A 21347-nucleotide genomic window follows, 5' to 3' on the forward strand; every position below is an offset into this window, starting at 1 on the left:
GCTGGGAGTCAGACACAACCAGTCTGATTCCACAGTCTATGCTATTAGTCACTGTGTGATACTGTCTCTCATAAATAAGGGACCAGTCAATGCCTGTGAAATCCAAAGATATTTATTTCAGTTTCTTCTACTTGAAGAGAATACACTCTCCAGTAATACTTTCCATAGTGATTTTTATGTATCAACATAAAAAATAAATCTCAAAAATACATGAGTAGTCTTACATAATTTTTACAATTCCATTTAGTTTTGTAGCATCAGTGGGAATTAAATGGGAGGAGGTGTAGGTTTACTACTATATTTCTATTTTGTAGGAAAGAGAACCATGGCTCCAAGAAGTTAGGTCTGCACTACATTCAAAGCACTGCAGCCAGATCTTTCCAGGACCCCTCTTGCTTCACCTAGATCGACCTCTGAAAGGTAATTTCAGGCTCAAACAAAGAGCAGAAATGGGAAAATTGTGAATTGATGGAGATCCCATTTTCCACATCTCACTCGTGCAACGTGAATGCTAACACAGTCTGGCTGTGGAATTTTAGGAAAGAAAGTATAATGAGAAGGCTGTTGTAGTTTCCACCACATATTCATCTTTACAAGTAAATGATGCCCTTGGCCACAGACCTGGATTCTTCCCACTCATTAACATCTCAGAAACATGGGAGGTCAAGTGTTATTTAAGAAGAGAATTAATATCTGGCACTTGTTAATAGTGAACTGTTTACAAAGCCCTTTGACCCTTAATTCTCATCATAAACCTGAGAAATGACCTGGGCATTTTACAGGTAAGGGGAATGAATCTCAAAAACACTCCCTTGCCTTATATTGCACAGAGAATTAATGACAGAATGGAGTTTATCTGCCTTCTGATATGGAATATTTTTCATGACCCCAGTGAATTCCTCATTCAAAATTCTTGAAAGTGGGAGGGACTAAAGCAGAAACTCTGAGAAGGCTGGGAGTCAATGAGAATCCATCCATCTTAATTCATGTGCCCACTGGATATCCCTCTGTATGTCAGGCACTGTGGGAGCCTTCTGCAACTATTATCTTGGTGAACCCTGTAAGCAACTCTACATTATAGGGACTATTATCATGCCCATTTTGCAGATGAAGAGAAAGAAAGCTTGGAAACATAACTTGCTCCAAGGTTACAAGAATAATAAGTGTTCATAGAGCTCTTTAGCCAATCTAAGACTTCCTACTATACTGCCCTGCCTGTGTGGTATAACAGGCCCATTTCCTTAGGAAATAATATCCAGGGTAGGAGAATCCCCAGGCTATGAGGGCAACAGCTCCTTATCCTGGAGCTAAAAATAACAACTGAAGCTCTTCTACCCATTGTTACCAACTCCTCCCCACAAAATAAAAGAAAAAGTAGCTGGATCCTGTCATTCCCCTGCTTAATAGAATTCAAAGTTTTAGCATAGCCTATAATACTCTAACTGATCTGCCTTGCCCACCTCTTCAGCTTCATTTTGTACCATCTTCCTCACCTACAACCACTAACAGGAAGGGTGTCAACAGCAATTTGCAGGGGATAATATGGGAGCCATTGCTAGGAAAATGCAATCTGTCTCAGAAAAGCAACACTAGGGGTACCTAGGTATCTCAGTTGGTTAAGCATCTGCCTTCATGATTTCAGGGTCCTGAGATGGAGCCCTCATCAGGCTCCCTACTCAGCGGAGAGCCTGCTTCTCCCTCTGCCTGCCACTCCCCCTGCTTGTGTGCTCTGTCAAATAAATAGAATCATTTAAAAAAGGCACACATGCACCCCAATGTTCGTAGCAGTATATTTTTTTAATCTTGTTAACATATAACATATTAGTTGCTTCAGGGGTACAACTCTGTGAATCGTCAGTCTTACACAATTCACAGCACTCACCATAGCACATACCCTCCCCAATGTCCATAACCCAGCCACCCTATTCCTCCCTCCTACCCCCAGAAACCCTCAGTTTGTTTTCTGAGATTAAGAGTCTCTTATGGTTTGTCTCTCTCCCAATCCCATCTTGAAACAAGATGAAACAAAATGAAACATTTTTTCCCTCCCTTCCCCTCATGACCCCCTGCCCTGCCTCTCAAATTTCTCATATCAGAGAGATCATATGATAATTGTCTTTTCTCTGATTGACTTACTTCACCTAGCATAATACCCTCTAGTTCCATCCACGTCATTTCATAGCAGCATTGTTTATGATAGCTGAATTACGGAAGCAGCCAAAGTGTCTATTGACTGATGAATGCAGAAAGAAGATGTGATATACATGTATGCAATGGGATTGCATATTATTCATATTATATTATTAATATTAATATTATTTTTGCATATTATTCAGCCATAAAAAAGAATGAAATCTTGCCATCTGCAACAACATGGATGGAGCTAGAGAGTATAATGCTAAACAAAATAAATGAGTCAACTAGAGAAAGACAAATAGCATACAGTATCACTCATATGTAGAATTCAGGAAAGAAAACAAATGAGCAAAAGAAAAAAAAGAGAGAGACAAGGTAGGAGACTCTTAATTATAGAGAACAAACTGACGGTTACCAGAGAGGAGGTGGGTGAGGGGATGGGTTAAATACACAATGGGGATTAAGGAGTACACTTGTGATGAGCACCAGGTGATGTATGGAAGTGTTGAATCATATTGTACACCTGAAACTAATATAATAACACTGTACAGAGAACTTGGTGATGGTGGGAATCCATCACCTGGATTCAGCCTTGGTGGGGAATGTCTAAAGGAGGCATTGAGGATTTGAGTGCAGCTTTATGTAAAAACACAATGATGAACTGTGACATTAAATAAACTGTTTTCACTAAAATGAGTTAATCCAGTGACCTGGCCTGTAAAAATGGTTTCCAAAAACTTTTTTCAATTCTAATGTTTTATTTGCCCTTAAGATAAAAGATGAGGGGGATAGAGGAAGTAAAAGGAGGACCTCTGAGAGGAAACCGGAGAATTAAATTTCCTGGCAAGAAAAGACTGATAAATGTGACCATATTGTCTCAGGCTACACCACCACAACTCCTGCCACCATTCCTCGTAATTCTCAAATCCTCCCTTACTACAGTGAGCTTAAACACACCTTCATTTATTCCTTTATCTCTTCTCTGAAGCCATCATTGAAACTGACAGAAGGTATTAGAATCGTACCTAGTGCTGTGAACCACATTAAAGACATATCTAACTTGCATACGGAGAATAAGGATGACATTTAGAACACAAAATGGCAGCCATAAAATACCACAACGAGACCACATGAAGGAGTATCTCTCTTTCTCAAGCTTTGCATGAAATGTTTTTATTCTTTTACAGTATCTGAGAGGAGAGATGGAGAGCCTTCTGTCCATGAGAAATGGACAGGTGAGGGTTTGGAAAGGTGGAGATATGTGCCTACAGATAGGTGCCTACCCACTCCTCTGGCCAGGGTTCCTGAGGAAAGGCTCAAGGGGCAAGACTGACTTAAAGCTAACAGCATAGCATACACAATCAGCAACTATTAAGATTAAGATTCTGAAACAACAGGTCATATTTCTCTACTGAAAGCTATTTGCAAACTCAGTTCCTTTCATCTGCTTCACCACGGAGTAGACACAGAGTCTGAGCTTGGAGTGACTGTCCCTTGGAGATTTTCTAATTTTCTAATTTCTAATTTCTAACTTGCATCAATGTAAACAAACAAAATCTCTGTGAACATGGGTTTTGCTTACCCCTCAGTGTCTATAGCTTTATGTTTCCAAGATGAAAAAAAATAGATGTAGACAGCAAGGAATGGAAGTCTTGGAATGGAAAAAACAAGGGACATGTACACACACTGAGAAGTCAGAAGAAACTTCAGCTTTGTAAGGCAGTCTATCTCTCAGTGAGCTTCACCTATACCTCCTAAATCAGAACCTCTAGGGCTTGAGCTCTACATTCCCATAAGCTCTCCAAGGGATTCTCAAGCACACAAAGGTCTGAGAATTACCAGATAGCTTCTGCTGGCTAAGTTTGGATTAGTGGTGTCTATCCCACACCCAACTCAGTCAGAAAAGCAATCACTTGCTCTGGAAAATGCATTTGGAGAATTCTCCTAATTAATGAGTCTTGAATAGAGCATAGGAGGAACAGTGGCAGATGCTAACACCCTGCTGCCCTATAAGAAGGTTCACAAAGGTCACAAGCTTTCCTCATGCCCTTCAGGTTACTCTCCCAACTTTCAGGACACCAGAATGGGGTTATTTCTGCAATCCCCATCTTGTCCACTAACAGCCAAGTTGAAGTTTGCTGATCCCTACAAAAGATCCTCAAATCTGATCTGGAGCAACAACTGTTATCTCTCCATTAATTCAAAATTTCCTATCCATAAGTCCATCTCTGTCACAATTCCCCAAAGTCTTCTGGAAGTGGTTGTGGAAATGGGTATAGCAAAATATAGGCACATAGTCCAGAAATCAGAACACCAAGACTCTAATACTACCCAAGAAACCCTGAGAGGCTTGGCTTCCCATCCCAAATGAGGAGGGGTCTGCAGCAATTTCTAAAAATCCTTCCAGCTCCACTGCCCTAAAATTTCTAAGAAAAAAGCCAGAGTCACCTCCTGGGAAACCTGGGTATTCTGCCTCCTCCAGACAACATATAGAAGACAACTTATGGGGTGCCTGAGTGGCTCAGTCATTAAGTGTCTGGCTCCGGCTCAGGCCATGATCTCGAGGTTCTGGGATCAAGCCCCACATTGCTCTCCTTGCTCAGCAGGGAGACTGCTCCTCCCTTTCCACCCTGCTTGTGCTCTCTCTATCTCTGTCACTATCTCTGTCTTTTCTCTCTCAAATAAGTAAATAAAGATCTTTAAAAAAAAAAAAGAAGAAGAAGAAGGCAACCATACCTTTTCACTGCACACCTCTGCTAGCAGTGATTTAGGACAGAAAAGTCAGAGGCAACATAGCAGACAACCTGAAAACTACCTCCAAAAAGGAAGGAACCAAATTGCGAATACTGTTTGTTATGGGCCTGGCTCCATCTAGTGCATTTTGAGATTATGTCAAGCTGGTTATTGCTATGTTGGTGTGTTCTACTTACAGCCATCTTGTGTTCTGACACCACAGGAGCATTTACTGCTACTACATTTCTACTGAGCACATACTGTGTATGAGGCTCTGTGAATGTTGTATAATAAATTACTATTTTTTAAAGACTTTATTTATTTGAGAGAGCACGAGCAGGGGGAGACATGGAGGAAAGGGAGAAGTGACTCCCCACTGAACAGGGAACCCAATGCAAGACTTGATCCCAGCACCCTGGGATCATGACCTGAGCTAAAGGTGGATGCCACCCAGGGCCCCCCCACTTTTTTTCCTTGGTGGGCAGCAAAACAAAGTTTCTTGGGCAACAGTAAAGTGATAGGACAAAGCTCCCAAAGAGGGAGGGGGACCTGAGAGTATTGCCTGAATATTTCATAATAAATTATTTTAATGACAACCTGATACTTTCAGAGAGTCTAGAAGAAAAATATTAAATCCAATATTTTATTGAAACAAAAGTAGAATCAAAGTTAAAATATACTTGATAATTTTATAAGTCATAATAAGATGTGGAATATCTATCTCCATATCTGTGTTCTGAGATGGCACTCTATCAATGGTGTATACCTAGAGATACACATGTAAAGAGTTAATCAAGGTTCATGACCCTGTCCATTCAAATTACTGGGATCTCATACTTCCTTTGCACCTCACTTTCTCCCACTCCTGCAAATACCAACAACAACAGAGCTGAATTTTAAAATAGAAGAGAAGGTAATAAAGTTTATGGAAGATAATGAATAAAACAAATGTTTAGTTTGAGGAAAGATTTTTAAAATAATACTCCAAAATTGCATATCTTAATGAACATTTCATAGTAAAACAAAATGTTTTTGGACAATACGTGATATCATAAACAAAGTAAAAACAAAACAAAACAACAACAACAACAAAAACAAGTCATAAACTAGAAAAGGATATTTGTAATGGAATCTAGAATAAAGAATTGCTATAAATCAATTAAGAGACAACCCAAAAGGCAAAAAGAGCATATAAAAGTCTAAATGACCAGTACACATGAAAACTCATTAGTCATTAAAGAAATGTAAATTAAGACCACAAAAATATATGGTACAGCTATTGAATTAGCAAACAAAACAAAACACTGCTAATCCAAGCATTTGCATAGTAGGTTCATACTTTGATGGCCGGAGTGAACAGGTAGGTTAAAAGACAAAGAATTTTGTTTATCTTGTATACCTCTGTGTGGAGAAACTATCTCCCCAGGTTACATAGAATACATATGTGCTTTCAGGTAGGCAAGGGATTAGAAGTATGCTATCAGAAGTATGCTATTAGAAGTATGCTATCAGTAGTCTAGGAAGCCAACACATTAAAGTGGTCTTAAATTCGTCATGCCTTGGGGTGCCTAAAGGAAGCAAAAATTAAATCTGAAGAAATGTATCCTTAATACAGACCTCACAAGAGTCCCACAGATAATAACTTTCAAACATGAACTTAAAATTCAAAATTATAAAACACAGGAGGAAACACAACACCATGAATAAGAACCAGTAAAAATAATAAACTGCATATTTATACCCCTCAAGAATATCAGAGAAAGAATTTTGGGGTTATATAACTCAATAATTGTGCTTAAAATGTTAAAGTAATAAAAGATGGACTAAAAAAAATTAGAAAGGAACACAGTACTATCCAAAAAGATCAGGCATATTTTGAAATTAAAAAAAAAAAGAATAACTAGGATTGAATAAAATAGTGAAAATTTAAAACTTGGCAGTCATGTTAAAATAGCAGATTAGATCCAGATGAAGAGAGAATTGCTTAGCTGAGAGAGATATATGAAAACCATTCCCAGAATGCAGCACAGAGAGATAAAGAAGTGGAAAATAGGAAAGAGAAGTTAAGAAAGGTATAGAATGAAAAGACCCTATTTACTATGTAATAGGAGTTCCAGAAAAAAATAACAAGGAAGAACTAATATACAAAGAGACAAATGGCCAAAAATTTTCCAGACCTGCAAGATAATAATACTCAAACTGAGGAACTGTGATCAATCCCCAGAGTAAATATGTATCTACTTTGATATTATAATAAATATATAAAATATAAATATAAATATATAAATATATTTATAAAATATAAATATATAAAATGCCAGAGGCACCTTGGGAGCTCAGTCAGTTGAGAAGCGAACTCTTGATTTTGACACAGGTCATGATCTCAGGGTTGTGGGATTGAGCCCAGTGTCTGGCTCCATGCTTGGTAGGAGTCAGCATGAAGTTCTCTACCTCAGCACCACACACCCCCATTCCCCTGGCTCGCATGCTGCCTCTTTCTCTCGCTAAAATAAGTGAATAGGTCTTTACTAAAAATAAATAAAAATAAAAATAAATATAGAATGCCAAAGAAAAACAACTTACCCATAAAAAATGAGAGATTTACAGAAAATTCTCAATAGCAACAAGAGAGGTCAGAAATCAGTATGTTATCTCCAAAGTCTGAGAAAAAATAACTGTCAACTTAAGATTTTATGTTACTAAATGATTATTCAAGAATAAAGATGAAATAAAAATACATTTTCATCCAAATAAAAGCTGAAAGCATTTGCCACTAAATATCCCCACTAAAGACATTTCTTCAGGGTGTCCCTGAAGAAGAAAAATTATCCTAGAAGGAAGGTATGAAGAGCAATAATTAATGAATTGATCAACATGAGAATAAATGGCCAAAATAACATAATAAAACTAGATTATCTGGATAAAATTATATTGTTAAAGTGGTTGGAGGATACATGGACATTCATAATTTTCTTCTATATTCCTTTCATGGTACCAAAATATTTTGCAGCAATTTTTTTAATAGTTCCAGGTAAAGGTCCTGTGAGTGGAAAGAGTTTGACCTACTTATAGAAGTGAAAAATGCCAATGTATCTGGGACACAGTGAGGAGAAGTGATAAAAAATGAAGCTAGAGAGGTAAGCAGAAGTCAAATCACAAAGGCCTCAGATACCATGTTAAGGATTTGTCATAGCCAATAGGAAGCCATTAAAAGAATCCAAACAAATGATTTAAACAATATAAATTAAATGTTAAAAAGATAATTCTGCCTGCTGTATTTAAGAGGTCATGGTAAGTATCAAGACCCAAACATATACCATTGTATATCTCACTGGTCCTGATTTGTCCACTGGTCCTGATTTATTCAACTTCTGAGATAATCAAAGGCAAAATTCTCTCCAGCACATCTGGTAACATTCAGAGATAACTACTCTGTATTGTACCATATTAGATTCATTGTATGACCCAATAAGAACCCCTATGCAATGATATCATTTTTCCCATTTCCCCCCATTCAATGAGATCATTTTTATTCAAATTACAGCACAGAATCCTTAGTGGTGTTGGGTCCGTTATCAAAGGAACGAGACTGAGACCAAGTTATGCAAAGCCTTAATCTATGTCAAGCATTAGAAGTTAGACTGACCCGCCAGGGAAATGAGGCTGAGACAAAGTGAAAGTTATGTAAAGCTTTATTCTATGTCAAGCATTAGAAGTCAGACTGACGGGCCAGGGCTGCCTCCGGAGAGAGCGATGCCCCTTGGTCTTACAAACTAGTTTTTATAGGGCACAATCGCAGACATCTGCATATGTGGCTTTGGCTGATTGGATGTCTCCTACCTGTGTGTTTTAGTAACGGCTACCTGGAACCGATGCTAGTAACTGTTGAGGCGTTTATTAAACAACAAAATGGCCTTATTTTAGGTATGTGTTTTAGTAATAGTTACCTGGAACCAATATAAACAAAATGGCCTTGTTTTAGGTGTGTGTTTTAGTAACAGTTCCCTGGAACTGATATCAATAACTGTTGAGGCATTTATTAAACAACAAAATGTCTACCTAGGCAACATGGAGTCACTATGGCTAAGTAGGCCCAGGCGGGCCCTAGGGGGTTAACATGTTTTAATGTGGAATCGACCCCAACAGTGGAAAAGAAGATTGTTGCTACATGCTGGAGTATTATTGAATGCAGGGAGAAATGCAAAGGTTTCAAGAAGAAGCAGGTAGTTCTAAAGATGACTCATGGAGGATAAGGAGACTATAAGACAACAAAAAGGCAGGACTGGGTATTCCAGATGAGGGGGATATGGAATATTTTTCACAAAATTGCATAAGAATCAGCATGTTCTGGGGAACCTGGGTGGCTTAGCACATTGAACGCCTGACTCTTGATTTCCATTCCAGTCATAATCTCAGAATGATCCAGCACCCCCCCCCATTCTCAGTGGGGAGTCTGTTTGAGATTCTCTCCATCTACTTCTGCCCCTCCCTTTGTCTCAGGTGCACATACTCAATCTCTCTCTCAAATAAAATCTTAAAAAAAAAGAATCAGCATGTTTCATGGGAATATTGGGGGGTTTTTTCATTTATTTATTTTCAGCATAACAGTATCATTATTTTTTTCACCACACCCAGTGCTCCATGCAATCCATGCCCTCTATAATACCCACCACTTGGTACCCCAACCTCCCACCCCCCCACCACTTCAAACCCCTCAGATTGTTTTTCAGAGTCCATAGTCTCTCATGATTCACCTCCCCTTCCAATTTACCCCAACCCCTTTCTCTCTAACTCCCCATGTCCTCCATGCTTTCTGTTATGCTCCACAAATAAGTGAAACCATATGATAATTGACTCTCTCTGCTTGACTTATTTCACTCAGCAGAATCTCTTCCAGTCCCGTCCATGTTGCTACAAAAGTTGGGTATTCGTCCTTTCTGATGGAGGCATAATACTCCATAGTGTATATGGACCACATCTTCCTTATCCATTCATCCGTTGAAGGGCATCTTGGTTCTTTCCACAGTTTGGTGACCGTGGCTATTGCTGCTATAAACATTGGGGTACAGATGGCCCTTCTTTTCACTACATCTGTATCTGTGGGGTAAATACCCAGGAGTGCAATGGCAGGGTCATAGGGAAGTTCTATTTTTAATTTCTTGAGGAATCTCCACACTGTTCTCCAAAGAGGCTTCACCAACTTGCATTCCTACCAACAGTGGAAGAGGGTTCCCCTTTCTCCACATCCCCTCCAACACATGTTGTTTCCTGTCTTGTTAATTTTGGCAATTCTAACTGGTGTAAGGTGATATCTCAATGTAGTTTTAATTTGAATCTCCCTGATGGCTAGTGATGACGAACATTTTTTCATGTGTCTGATAGACATTTGTATGTCTTTATTGGAGAAGTGTCCGTCCATATCTTCTGCCCATTTTTTGATATGATTGTCTGTTTTGTGTGTGTTGAGTTTGAGGAGTTCATTATAGATCCTGGACATCAACAAAAATAAAACTGGGGGCATCACGTTACCTGATTTCAAGCTTTACTACAAAGCTGTGATCACCAAGACAGCATGATACTGGCACAAAAACAGACACATAGACCAGTGGAACAGAGTAGAGAGCCCAGATATGTACCCTCAACTCTATGTTCAAATAATCTTTGACAAAACAGGAAAAATATACAGTGGAAAAAAGACAGTCTCTTCAATAAATGGTGCTGGGAAAACTGGGCAGCTATATGTAGAAGAATGAAACTCAACCATCCTCTTACACTGTACACAAAGATAAACTCAAAATGGATAAAAGACCTCAATGTGGACAGAAATCCATCAGAATCCTAGAGGAGAACATAGGCAGCAATCTCTTCAGCCACAGCAACTTCTTTCAAGATATGTCTCCAAAGGCAAAGGAAACAAAAGTGAAGATGAACTTTTGGGACTGCATCAAAATCAAAAGCTTCTGCACAGCAAAGGAAACAGTCAAGAAAACAAAGAGGCAACCCACGGAATGGGTGAAGATATTTGCAAATGGGAATATTGGTTTGATCAGTACTTTAAATTCCGTTATAGAATAGTAGTAGAAACCATTGGATGAATAGCATGTGGAAAGATTAAGAAATTAATATGTTCTCCTGAGGTATAAACATTTTAAGCAGGGATGAGCTTTTGAACATATTTTTATTTTTTTTAATGTAGAGGGAAAATAAGGAATATATTGCAGACTTTTATTCTTAACCTCTTCAAGCATCCTGCCATCCTTAGGTGCTTCCTTCACAACATACCTGCCACATTCCTACCAGATTACAGCAGCCCTTGCCCATACTACTTCACCAGCATTCTACTGCTTAAAGCGTAAAGTCCAAACTCCTTAGTACAACGTTTAGGACTCTCCAAAATTCGACCTCAACATACCTCTCCAAAAAATTTACTTTAAGGAAATTAATGCTCCCACCAAATGGCCGAAAAATAAGTCCTGAAGAGGCCACTGTATCCCACCTACTTTCCTTTGTTTATGCCATTCTTTCTCTCCAGAATGCTGGATTTTCTGTTTACTAGTTAGTCCTATCCAGGTTTTAAGGTCTAAAGCAAACCCCTATGTCCTCTAGGAAGGCTTTTTATACCACTGTAGGATCACACTGACATCATCTCTCGGAATTCTGTAATTGTTTTTGTCTCTAACCCTCCTCTGGTACTGAACACAAGCTACCCTACCAGAAGTTACCGTTTTAGATAGAGGGTTACATACCTCTTAAGCAGGAACAAGTTAGTTTATAAAATTCTTACCATCCCCAACTGCTCCCAGCAGTGCCTTGTACACCATTATGCTCAACAACTGTTAAACATGACCAGGCCTTGATTTGAAATCATAAACGGACTCTCCCCACTGGTAGCTTTTGATAAGTTCTCCAGGAAGGTTACTATTAACCACACCCTCCAACGCCTAGCACACCGGTTTAGGCTTCTGGCCCTGACACACTAAGGGAAGATGGATTACTTCAGTATAAAAGACTCAACAACAGTCAACAACAACGTAAGTAATGATATGAGAAATCTGGATTTCAATGCAGTAAGAGTGCTAAAGTGGTGGGCTTTTAGTAAAGATTTTTAAGTAAAAAGGTTTCCAACTTGTGGTGTCCTTTCTCAGAACAAAGCCGCCCAAAGCAAAACCACAAACAGCCATCCCAGCACCTGGAAAGACGCCCCAGCAAAGCAAGCTGAGGAGGCGGGGTTTCATCACTTTGATTGGCTATCTGGAGACGCCTGCCTCTGGTGATTGGTAGCTGCCGCGAAGGACGCCGGGACTGGCACGTGGTACCGGTCTTCGGTGCCAAAAGGGGGCAGAGATGGCGGCGGAAGCTTCTACAGCTCAATTCACGTTGTCTTCTTATCAACAGATGGGGAGGAAGAGTCGGCCCTGGGGTACTGCTGAGATTCAGTGTACTCAGTGTGGAAGAAGGGTGTCCAGAGTTTCTGGTGAGGACATTGGGGTGGTCCCCTTATGGCCCTGCTCTGCCTTGGCCACGGGCCCTTCCAGGGCTCCATCCCAATCAGGCCGCTGGGTGCGGAGACCTGAAAGCGAGGCCCACCCGGAAGTCTGAAAGCCAAGTGAGCTGCCAATGTAGTGGGGGGCGGGGGGAGGCGGGGCGGTGGGGAATGAGGGGCGACTGTTCAGTTGCCGCAGCAATATGGACCAGGAAAACTGTCTCCGGGCCCACCCTCAGGGCAGCTAAGAAATCCTCTGTGGTCGGTTGTTAGTGGTTCCATTCCTCTCCAGAGCTTCCCCACCCTGCATCTCCGTCTCCCCTTTTTTCACTGATTCTGTTAGGGGATAGTGTGTGAGCTCTCTTAAGCACTATTTCGAAAACTTCCCCAGGTTCACAAGTTCATGGAAGAGTAGATGTAAAAATTTAGCCCATGGTCTCGTGATCTAGAAGTAATGAAATTTAATTTTCCTGTGTAGTTTTTTTTGTAGGAGTAACAGGTAGACCACTTTAAAATTCTCCTGGATTAAAAAAACAGGTGTTTGGGATTGGGAGGGAGGCATTATTGCTCAGTTTGGCTTAAGGCATTGTTTGGGAGAAGATTTGTTCCTGTTGTGAAAAATATACTGTACTCCTATTGATCTGATTTAGAATCTACTCAAGTGAAGACACATTCAATTACTTTAATTTAAAATGCCTTAGAGTGCGGTCTCTGACGGAGAGGAGTTGTTGAATTTCGAACTGCGGCTGCTGAAAATGAAGTCTTATTACCAACCCCATGATTGTTTATACTTTCAAAGTGAAAGTCGTTAATTTTCTCAGTCCTCCAAGATGGACTCTGTTTAAGGGACATGGACCTTTGTAGAGAAAGTTGGTTTTATTTTAGGGTGGAGAGGCAAACTTCTTCAACTCTGTTTTGTTTTTAATCACTGCTGTTACATAGAAAACCTCCAGTGTTTGAAAGAAATAAGTTGTTTGCAACAGGACCTTTTAAAATCACTCGTTCTTCCATATGTTTGTATTGCAATGCCCAGAAATACTCCAGATGGTGTTTACTGCATATAAAATTGTGAATGTGCTTTGTAAGCTGTGATGCAAAACAAATTAGACTTGAACAATATCAGAAAATTTATAAAGATAGAACAGTTAAACAAATTTTATTTCTTTGGTAGTATCTCTGGAATTTAAATAGAACTTTAAATTTAGCTTGGTCATAAGCAAGTTTCATATATTTCACTTGGCTTGAAAACTAAAGAGTTTTTTAGTCAAAAGAATATAATTCTTATAAATCAGCAAGAACACTAATTTTTTTGCCAATAAAAGATGACTGATTTAATCTAATAGTTTTCCTTTTTTCTTGCAAAGTGTTTTTAAAATGACAACTTTTCCAGTTACATAGCTAAAACAAATATGTTTATTATGATAAAGGTCAAATTCTGTTTAGAGCATTAAAATCTTGATATTGGGTTTTCACTCAAGATTATGGTATTTCCCCTCATAAACTCTGGGTTTGTGAGAATGATCTTTATGTGGGTCATGTGGGTGTAACAATAGTAGCATCTGGTTTCTGTCCTTGCCATTATCTTAGATCATTGTAAGAGATGGGTATTTCCAGTGTCTCATCTGCCCTCCTTACTCCCTTCACAGGGTTGGAAATATAAGTTAGTAGAGGCAATAGTATCAAGTAGAAAGAATATTGGACTTGGAAACAGAACTAGGCTGGAGTCTAGATTATACCACTTACTTAGCCAGATCACCAAAATATTTACCGTATTCTAAGTTGAATATAACCTTTCCAAGTCTGCTTAGCTGTGATATTTACAACGATCAAATAAAGTATGTCAGAATATTTTGTATCATTATAAGATATGGCAAATTCAAAGATTATAGGTACCAAAAACTATCTAAATTAGTGCAAACTATATTACATAATACTGCCTGGTTTTTGATCTGGAGGTTTTTTTTTTTTTTTCCCTGACTTAATGTAGTTTCTCCTGAATTTTGTTTAGTAATTCCTACATTTTGAATGAAGTTTGGTATCTTTTCTTGTAAATGAGCATCCTCTTTAACTTTCCCCTCTCATTAATGCATCATTCAATCCATTCAATTCAGTTCATTCAATGCTAACAAATTGCTAAAAGTTTAACAGAATTTCATCAATAGGTCACCACCATGAACTACAATGTGGACATGCTTTTTGTGAACTGTGCTTGTTAATAACTGAAGAATACAGCACAATTATATGCCCTGATTGTGAGGTAAGTTTTATCATCTTTCATCTTTAATACATTACAACCTAATGTTAAAGGTTAAGATGTTACAGAAAACATACTTCTAGTTGGAACCTAAAAACTTGCATTTTTGCTGCTGACTCTTAAAGAAGCTTAACAAAAGATAAAGCCTTTTTGAGTCATTTTATAATTGTTCAGAGTGATCAAAAAGAATACAGAGTTAAAGTTCTGTATTAATCAGCCTACATATTTTTTGACTCTTTGGAGACTTCTGTGGAAAATTGCCTTTTTCTTTATTTTTATTTAAGTGTATTCCTTTCAAATTCCTGCCCTTCTTTACCACACCAATACCACACAATCAAATTTTGCACTCCCCTGGCCCTCAATCTTTGTGTGTCCTCAAATCTACATTTGTAGAGATGCCATAGTTTAAAAAAGAGGAGCAAAATAGTGGCCTCAAGTTAACTTCAGAGACATTAAAAAAAATAGTCACACTATAGACCCATGATAATGAGAACAAATCAGGATTTCAAGTAAAATTTAATGAACATCTTTGCATTTGCTACAAATACAAATGTATTCAATTTATATAGTATGTCCCTAGAAAATTGTCTTAATCTCTAAATTGTTAACGTTCCCCTTGAGATAACCAGATACTAAGGGTTTGTTTGTATCCACTGGGTCAATGAGGAAAAACAATACAGAGACAGGAGACCTGGAATGCAGTTCTAGTTCTATCACACTAAGCCTGAATTTCCTTATTTGTGAGATGGAAATAATACAGGCTTTTCTTTGGATTATAAGAGTCAAATTTGATTATATAGAAGTTTTCTATAGGCTTCAAAACCATTAAAATAACTGTTATAATCGACCCGTGATTATTTAAGTGTGGATTAATTGGCTTGTGGGTTAAACATGGTGAAAATACATACATTTATATAAATTTGTGAAGGTTTTAATTAGAGCAAAAACATTTACATATTAAAAATGTCTATTTAGGAATTACATACTTTACAAATATTGATCTTTATTTTTTTAAGCTATCCTTCTACTGTTTGTTTTTTTTTTGTTTGTTTGGTTGGTTGGTTTTGGTTTTGGTTTTTTTTGGTCAGTGGGCTCCTCACATGTCGTTTGACTACATAGTTAAAGCAAAGGGGAGCCTTGGTTGTAATGGAGGATCCCTGACTAATTCATTCTTGTGATGGGTAAAGAATAAGGAAAGGGGAATAAGCAGGCAGATGGAACTGTCTCTGCTTCTACTCATCCTGTTCTAATATTCAAAAAAACAGGCAAATTTATTAGAACAGTAACTTTTCCCTTTTTTGGCAAATGATTTCATGTTCAATGGCCTTAAATCATTATACTTCTATTAATTTTTCTATTAATTTGTAAACATATATAAATGTTTATGGTATGTTTACAAATATTGGTTTTGGTTTTAGGTTTGTGATAAATCTATTTTATATCATTTTGACTAGGTCTGACTTTGGAAGATCTGTGATTTTTCTTATCCTTCCCTCCTGTCTCCCATTTTCCTTGTGCTGTTAGCCCAGGGAATTGACAAAGGACTATAATTGGATTCTTCAGATGGAATAAAGCTGGTCACTACTTTTTAAAAAAATTGTATTTATTTGCAAGCGAGAGATGGAGAAAGCACGAGTGGATGTGGGGAGGAAGAAGCATCCTCCCTGCTGATCAGGGAGCTCCACTGATGCAGGGCTTGATACCAGGACCCCTGGGATCATGACTTGAGCCCAAAGCAGATGGTTAACCAACTGAACCACCCATGTGCCCCGGCTGATCACTTAAGGGAGTCCCTTCAAGAAACCTTTCTGAAATTGTTACCACTCTTTTATTAGTTTTCAAAATTTGGGATTTTTGCTGATATCTAATACTTACTTGGAAAAAGAAGGAAGAATCTAAATTAGTAAGAATGAATTTATAGAATATTTAAGTACTGTAGATTATTATTTTTGTATTATGTGCACTTTTCTAAAAAGTAAGATTTAGGGGCTCCTGGGTGGCTCAGTATGTTAAGCCTCTACCTTTGGTACAGGTTATGATCCCAGGGCCTTGGGATTAAGACCTGCATCAGGCTACCTGCTCAATCGGGAGCCTGCTTCATCCTCTCTTTCTCCCTGCTGCTCCCCTGTTTGTGCTCTCTCGAATAAATAAACTCTTTAAAAAAAAAAAAAAAGAAAGTAAGATATAAATACCTATATTCACATTAGGCTTGTATTTATAATTTATCTTTAATTTTGAAGACCTACATAATGCTGTCCGTTTCAAATTTAAAACTAAATTGATTCCACTCAGGATAATGGATATACTTTTGTTCTTACTTCTGAGTTTGGGTGAATATGGATTTATCTTTTTATTTCTCATAGTTGAATAGCTTTTGATAACATCTGTTCTGTGCTTTTGATTGATATTAATTGTTAATAATAACCATTCTACATTTTGCACAGCAAGATGGCCGATTTTGTTCAGAGGATCATACTTAGGTATCATCCCAGAAATACTGTATTAATTTCTTGGACCTGAGTCCAAAAATATACTATATGAAGAGATAAGGATAAGTTATCTAATCAAGGCTTTGGCTTGAGGTCTCAGGTCATGAGACCTTCGGCTCAGGTCATGATCTTGGGGTCCTGGGATCGAGTCCTGCATCAGGCTCTCTGCTCAGCAGGGGGCCTGCTTCCCTTCCTCTCTCTGCCTACTTGTGATCTCTCTCTGTCAAATAAATAAATAAAATCTTAAAAAAAAAATCCCATGTGGATTGGAAATGTTAATAATATGCAAATTAAAAATGTAAACTAGAAGAAATATAATTGTATTTTCTTGGGTGGGGAAGCCTTGTTAAACATATCACTGAAATGAGGAACCATAAAATACTGGCTAAATTTACCATACCTTTTCATTTATAGTTAACAAAAACAAACCAAAAAACCGACCAGAAATAAAACTTAGATGACAAGCTGTGGGGGTGGGAAGAGAACCTCTATTTTGTAAATTACATGTTAATCTTTATACAACTTTAACTGAAATATTTTAAGTCAATTGTATTTAATACTTTCTTAAATTATCTGAAAGAGGTTTTCTGTATTAAATCTGTTCATAGTAACATTCATCTCTTACTATGAAATATGAAACCAAAGGGGGATAAATGAGTCGGCATATAGAAATTAAGGATTTAGCTCCCAATTTTGGGGGGTAGCATTCTTTTTTTGGGGGGGTAGCATTCTTAAAAATAGCATTTTGGTTAGTGTGATGGTCAAAAGGAACACTTTACCCCTAAATATCTAATAAAACTTGGATATCTTTAGTATGTTATACCTAAAACCTCGACAGAATATCCTCCCCCTCAACCAAAAAAGTATATGTAAGTGGGAGGCTGTAACATTTAGACGTCTGCTTTATTTTTCTTAGCAACATTAATGTTAACTTATTTTCATGAGAGTCTCCTACAGTTACTTTTTAAAAAGTTTTATGTGTGCAAATTTAAATTAAATCAATAGGAAGTACTATGTAGAAGGAAAGATGCATTTTAACTCAAAATTGAGTTCACATTTAATAATAGCTAATGGATATGCCTAATGTATAGATCTTAGCTTAGTTTTTAAATATTGGCTAATATCCTACAATTACTTTTAATGGCTTCATAATAAACCCTTATACATTAATTTTTTCTTTTTATTAAGATTTTGTTTGAGCGAGAGGGAGTACAAGCTAAGGGGAGAGGGAGAAGCAGCTTCCCACTGAGCAGGGAACCTGACGCAGGGCTATATCCCAGCACTCCAGGATCATAACCTGAGCCCAAGGCAGATGCTTAACCAACTGAACCACCCAGGCACCACTTTAAGCGCTATAATTTTTTTTTAAGATTTTATTTATTTATTTGACAGAGAGAGACAGGGAGAGAGGCAACACAAGCAGGAGCAGTGGGACAGGGAGAAACAGGCTTCCCTCTGAGCAGGGAACCTGACACCCTGGGCTCTATCCCAGGATTCTGGGATAATGATCTGAGCTGAAGGCAGATGCTTAATGACTGAGCCACCAAGGTGCCCCAAAGTGCTATAATTCTTTTTTTTTTTTTAACTTTTTATTTTTTATCAAAGTGCTATAATTCTTAACCAATCCCATTATTATAAACATATAGTTGGTTTTCAAAATTTCTCACTTTGTCTTTATATAATCTCAAAACCACTCCTACAAAAAAAATTCTATGAGAAAATTCTGTGAATTTCTAACTCCCAAACAAATCCATGTCCAAATTTGTCAGATTTATGCTTAATGTTTTGCAATTTGATGGGCAAGAAATAGATCTATCCTTTTTTATCATTATTATGTTAGTCACCACACAGTACATCATTAGTTTTTGATGTAGTGTTCCATGATTCATTGTTTTCATATAACACCCAGTGCTCCATGCAATCCGTGCCCTCCTTAACACCCACCACCAGGCTCACTCATTCCCTAAACCCCCTCTCCTCTAAAACCCTCAGTTTGTTTCTCAGAGTCCATAGTCTGTCATGGTTCACCTCCTACTCTGATTTCTCCCCCTTCATTTTTCCCTTCCTTCTCCTAATGTCCTCCATGCTATTCCTTATGTTCCACAAATAAGTGAAACCATATGATATTTTATGTTCTGTGTTGTCTTATTTCACTCAGCATAATATCCTTCAGTCCCATCCATGTTGATGCAAAAGTTGGGTATTCATCCTTTCTGATGGCTGAGTAATATTCCTTTGTGTATATGGACCACATCTTCTTTATCCATTCTTCTTTTGAAGGGTATCTTGACTCTTTCCACAGTTTGGCTATTGTGAACATTGCTGCTGTGAACACGAGTGCATATGCCCTTCTTTTCACTACATTTGTATCTTTGGGGTAAATACCCAGTAGTTCAGTTGCTAGATCATAGGGTAGTTCTACTTTTAATTTTTTGAGGAACCTCCACACTGTTTTCCAAAGTGGCTTCACCAACTTGCCACCCACTAGGATTCCCACTGACCGTGTAAGAGGATTCCGCTTTCTCCACATCTTTCCAACATATGTTGTTTCTTGCCATGTTGATTTTTGCCATTCTGACTGGTGTAAGGTAGTATCTCAATGAGGTTTTGATTTGAATTTCCCTGATGGCTAATGATGATGAATACTTTTCATGTCTACCAGCCATTGGTATGTCTTCTTTGGAGAAGTGTCTGTTCATGTCCTCTGCCCATTTTTTGATATGATTATCTGTTTTTCAGGTGTTGAGTTTGAGAAGTTCTTTATAGATCTTGAATATCACCCCTTTGTCTGTAGTGTCATTTGGAAATATCTTTTCCCATTCCTTGGGTTTCAACAGTTTTGTTGACTGTTTCTATTGCTCTGCAGAAGATTTTGATCTTGATGAAGTTCCCAAAAGTTCATTTTTGCTTTTGTTTCCTTTGCCTTTGGAGATGTGTCTTGAAAGAAGTTGCTGTGGCCATGTTGAGGAGGTTACTGCCTATGTTCTCTAGGATTTTGATGGATTTGTGTCTCACATCAAGGTCTTTCACCCATTTTGAGTTTATCTTTGTGTATTGTATGAGAATGGTCAACTTTCATTCTTCTATACATAGCTGTTCAATTTTCCCAGCACCATTTATTGAAGAGACTGTCTTTTTCCATTGGATATTTTCCCCTGCTTTGTCAAAGATAAGTTGATCATGGAGTTGAGAGTCCATATCTGGGCTCTCTGTTCTGTTCCATTGGTCTCTTTATCTGTCTTTGTGCCAGTATCATGCTGTCTTGGTGATCACAGCTTTGTAATAAAGCTTGAAGTCAGCAGCGTGATGTCCCAGCTTTGTTTTTCTTTTTCAACATTTCCTTGGAGTTTCAGGTTTTCTGGTTCCATACAAATTTTAGGATTGTTTGTTTCAGCATTTTGAAAAATGCTGGTCAAATTTTGATCCGGATGGCGTTGAACATCTAGATTGCTCTGGGCAATGTAGATATTTTAACAATGTTTATTCTTCCAATTCATGAGCATAGAATGTTTTTCCATCTTTTTGTGTCTTCTTCAGTTTCTTTCACGAGTGTTTTATAGTTCATGGAGTATAGATACTTTATCTCTTTGGTTAGGTTTATTCCCAGGTATCTTATGGTTTTTGGTGCTATTGTGAATGGAATCAATTATCTAATTTCTCTTTCTGCAGTTACTTTGCTAGTGTATAAGAAAGCAACTGATTTCTGTGCATTGATTTTGTAACCTGCCACATTACTGAATTGATGTATGAGTTCTAATAGTTTGGGGGTAGAGTCTTTTGGCTTTTCCACATTTGAGTATCATGTCATCTGGGAAGAGAGTGAGTTTGACTACTTCTTTGCCAATTTGAATACCTTTTCATTTATTTTTGTTGTCTGATTGCTGTTACTAGGGCTTCTAGTACTATGCTGAAAAGTAGTGGTGAGAGTGTGCATCCTTGTGTTCCTGGTCTCAGTGCAAAGGCTTTCAGCTTTTCCCCATTGAGAATGATATTTGTTGTGGATTTTTCATAGATTGATTTTATGAAGTTGAGACATGTTTCCTCTATCCCTGTTCTCTGAGGAGCTTTAATTAAGAAAGGGTGCTGTATTTTGTCAAATGCTTTTTCTGTATCAATTAAGAGGACCATGTGGTTTTTGTCTCTTCTTATTTATGTGTTCTGTCACATTGACTGATTTGCAAAACGTTGAACTACCTTGCTTCCCAGGGATAAATCCTACCTGGTTGTGATGGATAATCCTTTTAATTACTCT

General features: G+C 37.9%; 1 protein-coding gene across 1 annotated transcript in view; it reads left to right on the forward strand.

The window, feature by feature from the left end:
- The first annotated feature begins 12210 nt into the window (after positions 1-12210).
- RNF17 (ring finger protein 17) overlaps positions 12211-21347 on the forward strand; it is a 166636-nt gene continuing 157499 nt past the window's right edge. The window contains exons 1-2 of the mRNA XM_082701632.1: positions 12211-12343; positions 14515-14609. Of these exons, the coding sequence (XP_082557758.1) occupies positions 12214-12343; positions 14515-14609 (225 nt within the window). The 5' untranslated portion in view covers positions 12211-12213. The remainder of the gene's footprint in view (positions 12344-14514; positions 14610-21347) is intronic.

This window comes from Mustela nivalis (assembly GCF_964662115.1).
Source record: "Mustela nivalis genome assembly, chromosome: 15".
Lineage (NCBI taxonomy): Eukaryota > Metazoa > Chordata > Mammalia > Carnivora > Mustelidae > Mustela > Mustela nivalis.